A 12,245-nucleotide genomic window follows, 5' to 3' on the forward strand; every position below is an offset into this window, starting at 1 on the left:
ACACCCACACTGCAGACATTACAGCAGTTATAAGTCTACAAACAAAGCAATCATTTCTAAAATGAAAATGACCACCAGCACACTTATTAGAGGGACTGAATTTACAGATTGAGACCAGTTGATAAAAAGTGTTGACTCAGTATATCTAGAGAGAAGTTGAGGCTTTTTGAAAGATAGTCAGTTGGAATTCCTTTAAGGGACTTTCCACATCAGCTTCAGCCTCAAGCAGTGGCGGTTCCTGCCTTGGCTGTCGTTCCATAAAAACAGATTACTTGTTTTTTTTGTGATTAACATTTTTTTTTTCATTATTTCAACAATAACAATAATAACAGTAACCCCACCCCCCACCCCCAACAAACAAACCCCTCCCCAATCACCACCATCCACCCTGATCCCTTTGTGGTTACCAACATCTACCATTGTGCTCCTTCATGTACAGCTATTACAGCTAAAAACAAATTACTTGTTAAACCAGACTAACTTCAAGCTTATTACTAGTCTGCTTTATTTTCAGGAAATTCTGTTGTAAAGAAAGTTTGACCTAAGTTTCTATGGAAACATATCCCTCCAGTCTAACCAGGTCCTGCATGGTCAAAGCTAGTTTCCATGCTTAGTTTCACCTCTGGCTGAACTAGTCTTCCAGACTAAAACACTGTGAGTTCCTCCTCTAAGGTTCCTCTTTATGCGTCACTGTAAACCTTGTGTAATGAAAAATGTACGTGACATATGGATAAAGGCTGTACTTATTGAGTAATTAGGACCAGAGGTTATATCAGGCCAAGTCTGTGATTAACAGATTTACATTGCTCATGTAGCTCCATCTAGCTTCATGAATTCAATTCTGGTTCAGTTTATTAGGTTCATTCAGGGCTTTTAACAAGATGCTACTTTACTGAGCACTAAGAAGAAACATTCCTCTGGTTAGTTTTCAGACTTAGCTTCATCCCATGCTGATCCATTATTAATGTCAATCTGTTCTGAAGCTCTTTCCTGAAGGTTCCTTTTACTGCTGCACAACAAAGGCTGTCATTTATACATAACAAGAAAAGCAATCCGCCTTAAAAAGAGCATTATTTTCTAAAAGTGCACATATCTTATTTTCTCCTATTGGACATTTCAAAGTAGTTTAATGGTATGTTGTACCTTCTACATCTATATGTTCATTTCCAGCACTTACTATGTATATATATATATATATACTTACTTCAAAGTTCACATTACAGTGTGCAAAGGGCATATCTCTGCCTTTACATGTCCCTTTTGTTCAAAGTTTTAAAAGAATCAAATGAATCCAGATTTGGTTTGTTTGACTCAATCAAGACACAATTCGGTTTTCACAATAAATTCTGCTTTTATGCCACTGACACACAGGAGTTGAGAAGCAGTTATAAAACACACCCTCACACAGTGTACATAGCTAGGGGTGTTACTTTGGTAAAGCTGTCTGTATGAGAGGGAGAAGATGATGGGTGGAAACTCAGGATGTGTGTTTCACTAATGTGTGAAGCTCTTCTGTTGGTCATCAACACAATCATGTGTGATAGAGTGGTCATTTAGCTCTGCTCATATGCTCAAGAGTTTGAACAGGTGGAGAACCAAGAATTGGCACTGTGATGAGACTTAATGCAATTTTACCGTGCTGATGATAGGACATGACTTCTCTGAAATAACACTTCAGCACAAGACAAGAAGCATTTCAACAGTGGTGTGAACAGCATCATCTTTCATAGGCCAAGAGCATCATTTTAACTTCCCTTATGAAAGACGGAGAAATATCAGAAGCAGGACAGCACAGACTTACCCAGAGGCAGTTTGTATCCTTAACTGCTTAATTACCAATGTGCTTACTTTATTTCCCAAGATAGTCTAATGATATTTTTATTATTTTATGCATTAAATATCCAGTATATCTATATGTATGTATCTCAGTCTATTTATACGTTCAAATACAATACCTATAATGTCAGGTCTCAAGCTATTTTAACATTATCTGTACCTCTTGTAGACACTGAACTTGGTAAACATGGTTTCAAATATTTTGCTGCACATAAATGGAGCTCCAGAAGATTTTAAAACTGGATTGTCATTTCATTCAAACTAGGTTGTACTTATGGGTTAGCAATCATGCTTGCACATGTTTCTCTTAATGTGTGCAAATGATTTATTATCTGTTTATCTGTATGTATGAACTTTTTGTGCACAGGTCTCTCTTGACAAAGAGATTTATATCTCAATGAGACATCTCTATTGCACAAACTAACAACACACATATTTAGGAATTAAGATAACATCAACTGGACTAAAAGAAACAAGGTAGAAAGAGAATTTTACTCCAGAAAAAGAGCAGTAAAAATAACACCCTGATTCACATCTGGCTGAAAATACTCAAAGCAGATAATGAACCAACCCAAACTGAACACACAACAACACCTGCTGGAAGGAGTTAGGTCTGCTGCCTCAGAATACTATCATTGAACAAAGGAACCTTAAGTTTGGAAAACACCTTAGAACAAGTGATAATAACAAGGGTTAATTATTATTATGGGCATTGGTCAGGATGCATGGAAAGAAAGGCCATGAAACTTCAGTCAGCTGCTCAGCATCTCCAGCTATGTGGTGAAACTGAGAATTGAGACTCTCTATTGTACAATCTAACAACTCCATAGGACTACATTAAAAGAGCAGTACAAATAAACATCCTGATTCCGGAAACTATTCAAAGCAGATTTTGAACCAACCCTTCAAACTGATAGGAAGGCAGGAGCACACCAGGCTTCACTCATTCAATCAACTGATCCTGATCTCAGTCTTCTGACAGTTGATTGGTCAAATGGTATACTCTTGATTGGTTGGAACAAAAACCTGCAGACACATGGAACCTTGGACATGCCTGATCTAATTGGACAAATTAGACACAATCAAAATGAAACCTACAGGTATTGTTAGAATGAAATCAAAACACAACATAGAATTAATTGTCATTTAACCCTAAAACACAGCTATAACCCCCCTCCCCCTCCCTTATCTCAGCACTATACAGTCATGACCAAAAATTTTGGCACCCCTGCACTTGACACTGCTGCTGACACAAAGGCATAAAAAAGCCAGACTGGAGTTGCCAAAACTTATGTGATGAAGCCAAAATCCTTGTGGGAGAACATACTGTGATGTACCACAGAGTACATCATGGTACTGTTTACAGCAAATGAAAATAGGCCTTCTAAGGAAAAAACACGGTCCCTTTGGTCAAACATGGTGGAGGTTCACAGATGTTTTGCTGTTGCTTTGCTGCTTCTGGCACTGGATACCTTGACTGTGTGAATGGCATCATGAAATCTGATGTCTACTAAAGGATTTTGGGGTGCAACGTAGTGCCCAGTGTCAGAAAGCTGTGTCTCCACTAGAGGTCAGAGGTCATCCAGCAGGACAATGACCTAAAACACACATAAAAAAGCACTCCGAAATGGTTCAAGACAAAGTGCTTGAGAGTTCTGAATGGCCAACAATGAGTCCAGATTTGAATCCTATAGAACACCTGTGCAGAGATCTCAAACCAGCAGCTGGGAGAAGGCATCCTTCAAATCTGAAAGACTTGGAGCAGTTTGCAAAAGAGTGATCCAAAATTCGAGTACAGAGGTGAAAAAAACTTGTTCATGGTTACAGAAAGCGATTGATTCAGTTATTACCACTAAATATTAAGTTGAGGGTGCCAATAATTTGTGTGGAATTTTATCAGCTTTGATTTTTTTCTCTGAAAGAAATACACATGTGAACACCAAAGCACTTGTAATTGCCATACAGAAGAGCAGGGGTGCCAATATTTTTGGCCATGACTGTAGGTAAAATAAAACCGTAGAAACATTAATGAGCACAGCCTGGATATCCACACAGACAGACTAACATTGCTGCTGACAGAAGACAGCCTGAGTTCTCAAGTACAAACAAGAGAATTCCTTCACCGTGTCCAGAAAAACTCCAACGCACAAATGAGAGGAAAACTCTACATCCCTACATTGTGGGAAAAACCACAAAGAGAAAACACAATTATTCATTCCACTTAGTTCAATCATTTCATGTTTGGATTGTTCTGTTTTGAGTGTATTGATGTGATCATTGAGTCATGATGTGATGACTAATACACTTTATTAGTCATTTTGTTATCTGGTGAGAACTTGAACTTGAAGATGGAGCTTTACTTGAAGCTCTATCTTTGAAACCATTAACACTTGCTTTTGTTGTTTGAGAAGTGAAGAAATAAACGGTCCATATGTATACTTACTCTTAACCTCTGACAACTATTTATAACCAAACTATTTATATTTATTAATATTTATATATTTATACGATTGATTTATTTTATTTATATTTATATGTTTATACAATTGATTATTTCGCGTATCACGTTTTGAGTCTGGCTGTGTTTTTTCCTAGCGGAGTTGCCGTACATAACCGTCCAAGATGGCAAACGATCGTGGACACTACTGCGCATGTCAGACTCAAATCGGGTAGCGACAGACAGTCTTGTCACTCAAACATGTCTGACCAATGGGGAAGCATCCGCCCACTGCGGGACGTTTGTGTCAAAATGATTCAATCAAAAAAAAAAAAAAAGGACTCCAAAACTATTTTCACTTCAATTGAAAAAAAAAAAATTCAATCAAAGAAAAAAAGTGTTCAAATGATTTAAAAAATAAATCTGTTTCATTTTTGCATTTGAACACTTTTTGTTTGATCGAATTTTTTAATTTTATTGAAGTGATATTTTTGGGGTTTGAATAATAGACACAAATGTCCTACCCATAATAAGGCCCAAACACAAAAAAGGTTAATTCAATCAAAGATAATATTTTCAAATAAAAAAATAAATCACTTCAATCAAAAAAAACATTTTCAATCAAAGAAAAAAAATGTTCAAATGCAATTTTTTGGGTCTCAAATATTTTTTTGCATTCAAACACTTTTTTTTAAATTAAGAATGTTCTTTTTGATTGAATAATAAAGACACAAATCTACCTTCATACAAATATAGTGTCTAAACAATCAGAAAACTGTAATATAATACAGTTTGTATCATTGGGCAGTGATCTCTTAGTGAGTCATGTTTAACTATCAGCAGGTGAACAGTGCCACCGTGTGGCTGCTGAAAGAACTATGCATCACTTACTTTAGAACAGAGAAACTTTATTGAGACAGAAACAGTAAAAACAGATTATAAAAGAAGAGAGACACAAAGACAATCAATCATTGTCAATCATACACTCTCTCTTACGCCCACGCAAGCGCACACACACACACACACACACACACACACACACACACACACACACACACACAGTGTAGTGAGTCTTTAGGCTGCATGTCACCAGCCAAACATGTATTCCATCGCCTTGGAAACAAAACTGTCGTCCTTCCTGGGGGTCTGTCTGTCTGCTACCACCTGAAGACACACACACACACACACACACGTTTCAAACACAGCTCAGATTTTTAAGTAGATTTAAAGTGAAGGCTGATATCTGGAGTGAAAGGTCACCTGGTAGTCGCTGCCGGAGCTCCTGTAGGCGGCGCTGAGCGGTCTGATGGCTGAGCGAGGTGTGGAGGGGAGGAAGGAGGAGGAGAAGGAGGAGGAGAGGGGAGAGGAGATGGCTTCACTGCAATCCATCACACTCTGACAGAGAGAGAGAAAGAGACATCATCACACACCTGATGTGAATAACGTATCAGAAAACACACAGGCAGGTAGAATGAGGTACACACCTTGTCTATGCAGGGTTTCACTCCCACCATGATGGCGTCACCAAACACTTTCCCATCTTTAGACAGAGCTTTCCTGGCCTGAAGTCTGGACTGATACTGAAGATGCATCCAGTTACCAGGAGACGCCATCTGTCAATACATCACCAACACATCATCAATACAAACAACACCTATAATAACTAGGGCCTGACTGATACAGGGTTTTAAGTGCCGATGCTGATACAATTAGGGAGCAAACACATTTCGAAATCGTTATATTGGCAGATAATGTTACATGTACAGAATATATACTTTAACACACTGCTTTTTGTCATGTTCCCTCAAATGTGGTTATCAAACACACAAAGAGATGTTATAGAGGAATGACATTTTACAGTCTAACAATACACTTTATTGTATGAAATGACATCAGTGCACTGAAACAGTAAGAACAGCTCGGAATGTAATCAGTATAAATAGCTATGAATACAAAACACAGAACAAAAAAAGCATACATATGCTAAACCTGAATTAAGAAAAAGGATCAAATATACATAAAATGCTATTTATATAAAACTTTATAAAAAAATTAAATAAAAATCAGCACATATTGGACAACATATTGACTGAAACTGATATATCTGTGAAAGGCCAATATTGGCTGATAATATCAGCTGACTGATATATCGGTTGGGCTCTATGAATGACATAGAATCCAGTATTTATTTTCAATTGAAGCAGAGTCTGAAGAGAGACATTCAGAATACTTATTGTCTGGAATATAAGTCTCAAATATTTGTATTTCCTGCAGACTTTCATAGAGTCTGCTTGTGTACATATTTCACCAGACTTTGCTTGGAAAAATGACCCATCATCCAGGGTACATTTCTATATAATAATAAAAACTATACAATAAAAATATTAATAATAATAACAGCTGATGTAAAATAAAATATGATGACATTTGTTTTTTTCAGGTTTGTTATATAAATTGCTAAACAGAATAACAGGTTTATAGGTTGAATTTCTTCATTATAATCTAAATGAGATGAGGTAAAGTGTACAGTGTGAAGCATGTGATGTGTATATATAATATTAACAGTGTTAAGCAGCTCATGTAAAGAGACAATCTCACTAAGTGTTCTCTTCACATTTGTTGACAGTAACTCAGCCGACATAGCAAAACTGTTGGGAGTCCTTCAGAAAAACACTGAGGTCAGGAATTTTAATTTATCTCCATGGAAACACTAGAGGTCTTTAGTCTCAGAGCACATTGTATCACAGACCAGCACCTCTGCAGGTTCAGAGTACAGTATCTCTCTCTAAACAACCAGCTTCCATCTAATTCTTCTTCTGTTGAGAAACATGTGATCCAACATTTGTCTCAGTAATAAAAACCACAGCAGTTAATGTGCTGCTTGTATTCATGTAACACTGAGCCATCATGTCAACATGAGGTGGAAGTTACTGCACACACTGATTCAGAAAGACAAAAAGGCCCACTTTCCTAACATCACACACTGTGAAGAACAGGTGTGTGTGTGTGTGTGTGTGTGTGTGTGTGTGTGTGTGTGTGTCTCACCGTGTGTTTGAGGATGTTTCCGTACTGAGCGAACTGCAGGAGGATGTAGGAGGCTGAGGCTGGAGGAAAACTAACAGACACACAAACGCACTGTTGGTATACACATATACACATACACACACACACACACAGAGTTTACAGCAGTGCAGCAATATCAAGAGTATAAATACCCAAACACAGTGACCCAGGTCTGGTCCAGCTGATCATCAGCAGACAGAGACTCTCCCTGACTGTAGAATGGATCCACCTGAGCTGGAGACAGACACAGCTGCTGCACACCTGGACACACACACACACACACACACACACACACACACACACACACACACACACACACACACACACACACACACACACACACACACACACACACACACACACACACACACACGTGGGTGAACAGCTGTAATCAGATGATCACACAAAGACTGTTTGACCAATCAGATCATGTGACCTGAGTGTGACACTGACATGTTTTAAGAAAGAAGTTCCTGACTGTATTTCTATTATCATGGACATACAATACATACTATAGCATACATATTATTCATATGGGGACCCCACTAATAATGCCTGGATTGTTATCAAACTTGTACAGTAGTACAAATAGGGTCTTCACTCATAAATCCATGCTTTGGAAAGTTGAAATATTGCGTGATCACTGAAATACCATGTGGTCTCGCGAGACACCCGCACAGCACATCTAGAGATCTGTGCGTGACTGCGCAATATTTCGACAATGTTTCCAGCTTTAGCAGTAGCAGCAGAGTAAAAGCCATCAGGTAAATGTTTATTTTAATAAACTCCTGGTGTACTTACAAACTTTCCAAAGCATGGATTTATGAGTGAAGAGCCTATTTGTACTACTGTACAAGTTTGATAACAATCCAGGCATTATTAGTGGGGTCATTTATGAGATACACTGGTGGTCCTGTTAGTGCCTGTACTAAGCCATTCGGCTGATGGCTCTAACGCCACTATTTTCCGACCAAATGAAAATGAACGGCTGAGGTGGTGTTTAGATAGACCTCATGGTGCATATGACGCTAGGTCAAAATTATGCCGAAGCATCGCTTTAATAGATGCCTTTATTTTTAACTACAGTGCATCAGCATCAGCAAGTGTTGTAGAATCAGTACTAATAGCAGCAGTAGAAAAAAGCCAGTGTCAGTAGTGTCAGTAGTGTCAGTATGAGTGTGTACCTGCTGTTGGTGTCGGGGCCTGACGAACAGACAGAGGAGACTGCATGATGGGAAAAGCCTGGAGACAGACAATGATAGAGAGAGTGATATAAAAACTGTTCTTTTATTATTAATCTTCACATCTTCTGCCTTTGTACTGACCTGTCTGTGTGCACTGAGAGGTGTCGCTACATTAACCAGGTCGTCATGGATACTACGGACAGGCGGGGCTCCACTTTTATCCTTAGGGGTGGGGACGACGGGCTGCGGGGCGGATCCTCCTCCTCCTCCTGATGAAACAGAGAGTACAGTATGATCAGAATACATTGACACATCTATAGAATGAACAGTATCGATCAGCAGGTGTGTCCTGCTCACCTGTGCTCTCTGTGATTGGCGTGACCAGGCTGAAGGGGCGGGGCTGCGGGCTGGCCGGAGCTGGCAGGTCACCCATCAGGAAGCCAGGGAGGAACTGAGCTCCGGGGGTTGGTTTAGGAGAGGTGGGAGAGCCCAGGGTCATCGGTTCAGATCCCACTGAGAGACAGAGAGAGTTAGTTAGAGCTACTAGGCAGCTGTTTTTATTTCTACTACTTTAAATACCTAGCTTCTCCTTTCCTCTCTACACTTCCTCCAAGTTATTTCTTGCCAGGAAATCAGACAGCTTCCCAATCCAAGAAGTAGCCACATGCAAAGGTGGCAAATCTCCATAAAACATATAGACAACATGTTCCTTTAAATCAGGGGTGTCAAACATGAGGCCCGTGGGCCAGAACTGGCCCGCTGAGGGGTCTAATCCGGCCCACTTTCCTTCTTGTCTTTTTTACCAACCGTTCTTTCTCCCTTCCATCTGTCCTTCCTCCCTTGTTTCTTTTTCCTTCCTTCCTTCCTTTACATAATTTCCTTCTCTTTTTACTGGTCCTGTCCACATAAGGTCAAATTGGGCTGTATGTGGCCCTTGAATGAAGATGAGTTTGACACCCCTGCTGTAAATGAAGACAGAACTTTATGAAGCATCATGAGATACTTGGTTGTAATTTTAACTCTGTACAAACTGAGCACAGCTTCAGGTCAGTTCTAGCTACAGTCTTTATAGGATTAAGAAATACTACTCTTATCTACTACTATTATTTTTGGCAGACTGTTGACTATAGAACAGAGTGAGTGTTAAAGCAGCGCGTGTGTTATTAGCAGCAGTTATTATTCACTTCTCTCTGATGCAGTGTATTATAATGTGTGTCAGTGAGAGTTCATAGCTACTTTAAACTACTTATAATCTGCTGTGTGAAATAACACGTGTTACTTTTAATTCAACCACCACAGCTAACGAGCTAACAGCTAGCTCACAGTTAGCATGCCGGCACAGTGGAAACATGAACATATAAATAACAACATATCAGTAGAATGAACGAATGAATCAAGGTTTATAAATCTCGTCTTACCTTGTAGCTCCATCTCTGCTTCCAAACTTTGTCACCGCGATTTTCAAAAGTAGGAAGTGACGCCAGGCTAACGGGATACGTTAGCTAACGAAGCTAACGCGGTTAGCAAAGCTAGCAGAGTTTTCACTAAAACTTACTGATAAAGAGTTAATACACAAGCAGTGTTATGCTAACTGACAACAACCAAGCAGCTACAGTTACGTGATGTTGAACCGGGTATTTGTCAGTTCTCTGCAGTGTGTTTACAGCGCTGCAGCTAACATGCTAACACTAGTAACACTGTCAGTGTCGAGATGCGTTCAAGGGACTTCAGGATATAATGCGTAACATCAGCGTGAAACTGATAAAAAAACCCCTCCAGATTAAAAGATGGATCCATGTGTTTCCATTTCCATGCTCAGATGTACACTGAATTAGTTTTTGGACACTGTAATAATTCCTGCTTTTTATATTGGCAGTGAAGTCTCACACAAAGTTTGTGTTACTATCCTTCTACAGTAGCCAAAGAGAGGAAAATAAATACATGAATATATATTTATACATATTTATAGATTCAGTCATTTGTAATGAGGGAGGAGGGAGAAATGTAATTTTAAAGGTTTTTTTAAAAGATCATTTTTTTGAAACCACAACACATTATTCAACATACATCTTAAAACAAACAAACTCGGTTTTAAGGTGAACTCAGAAAAACTGTCAACAGATGAATGTTGAATGTAGCATTCTATTTTTTTTTTATTTATTTAAAATTTTTATTCGTATCATGCATTTTATGTATCCCATTCAATTCTTGATTCATGTACAATTAATAAATAAAAGAAATATAAAAACAAGCAGTAAGCTGGAGGAAGTCCACACACCAAAAGTAACAGAGAAAATAAAAAAAAGAAAGAGAGAGAAAGAAAGAAAGAAAACATATTCTCATGAGACACAACAGTTAAAAATAGCATTCTAATGTTAAACTGTGCTTACACATTATTCTGTTCTGTGGAGTTTACACAAGAAGAACAAACACATTTTAAGTGAAAGGGAACTTTATTGTTTGTTAATTACTATTATTTATTTTTTATCAGACTTCAACAAATAAGGGCCGTGCTTGTGGAATGTTTGTTATGTGAACGTGCAGCCCAGAATGCACCAAACTTTACTTCACTTTACGTCATGACAATGACCAATGAGATTTATTTTTTTAATTAAAAATGGGTTGGTCACATATTTCAACAAGACGTCATGGCTCTGCCTTCTCCATGGATAATACACACATAGCGTCATCATGTTGGGGCACATTTTTATGTATTTGTTAGAAAATCATAGTGTTTGTTTGACTAATAAAATGCTTCACAGGTTTTTCATGATTTAAACTTCACTGCATATGACAGTTATCTCTGTTTGCAGTTCTATTTAATTCATTTACTTACTATTTACACAAAATTATGTATTCACAAATCCAAATAAGCAGACTTCTCAGAGCTGACTGTCCACATCAAAATATACATTTCTTTAATAACTGAATGCGCAAACAAAAATATGTTAAAGTGTAAAACTACGAAAAAACTTTACATGTATTTCACTTTTTATGATTATGATTTTATTTTATTACAATCTTTAGTCCAGCCGGCGTGTTTGTGATTGTGGGCGTAAGCTTTGTACACCGGCTGCTGTAAACGTGTTCTCCACTTGTTTCAATAAAGCTGTTTCAAACAAAAGAAGGAATTTGATCAAGGTAGCACAGACATCACGGTAGATGTGATTATTCCGCTTTCAAAATAAAAGCACAAAGCATCCAATCAAATTTTGAGTCGTAACCTGACAGCTGAAATTTTTGTAATACACTGTCATGACTTACATAGAGATACACCCTATCTTGAGCTGTGTGTAATACTCTGCGCTGTGCTGCTGAGCTGAAGCTTTACACACATGATTGCTGAGCGGATGTGAAGCGTTTCATTGCGTGCAGCTTGGTGCCGCCGCTGTGAGCCGGTCAGCCGGACGCTCACAGCTGCAGTCAGTCACTCTTTAAGAAGTTCAGACGCCTTTAAGGTAAGCAAGCTGCTGTTTCACGAATCCGGCTCAAACAACGATTAGCAGGATGTTAGCTTTAGCCTCGTCACGGCACAGAAAACTGAATGACACGGTGAAGCTAAGCAGCTAATCAGCCAAACGTTAACTAGCAAGTTAGATAATTGCTGCTGGTAGCTAATTTAGCTTAGCTTAGTGAGAGCTTCTCTGGTGGGTTTGGGGAACACGCAGAGATTTGCATGCTATTTACATGTGTGTGTTGTAAACATGTAATGTAACTTCACCTGT

At 38.6% G+C, this 12,245-nt stretch overlaps 1 protein-coding gene across 1 annotated transcript; it reads right to left on the bottom strand.

Moving 5' to 3' along the window:
* Window positions 1-5,180: 5,180 nt before the first annotated feature.
* nup35 (nucleoporin 35) lies at window positions 5,181-10,158 on the bottom strand. The gene is made up of 9 exons (XM_053328733.1): window positions 9,939-10,158; window positions 8,878-9,033; window positions 8,662-8,789; window positions 8,521-8,578; window positions 7,489-7,597; window positions 7,319-7,388; window positions 5,758-5,886; window positions 5,534-5,668; window positions 5,181-5,437 (listed from the first exon to the last, which is right to left on the bottom strand). The coding sequence occupies exons 1-9, from the start codon at window positions 9,949-9,951 to the stop codon at window positions 5,360-5,362; spliced, it is 876 nt and encodes a 291-aa protein (XP_053184708.1). The 5' UTR covers window positions 9,952-10,158; the 3' UTR covers window positions 5,181-5,359.
* Between the last annotated feature and the right edge of the window lie 2,087 nt (window positions 10,159-12,245).

This window comes from Scomber japonicus, chromosome 11 (assembly GCF_027409825.1).
Source record: "Scomber japonicus isolate fScoJap1 chromosome 11, fScoJap1.pri, whole genome shotgun sequence".
In the NCBI taxonomy this organism is placed as follows: domain Eukaryota; kingdom Metazoa; phylum Chordata; class Actinopteri; order Scombriformes; family Scombridae; genus Scomber; species Scomber japonicus.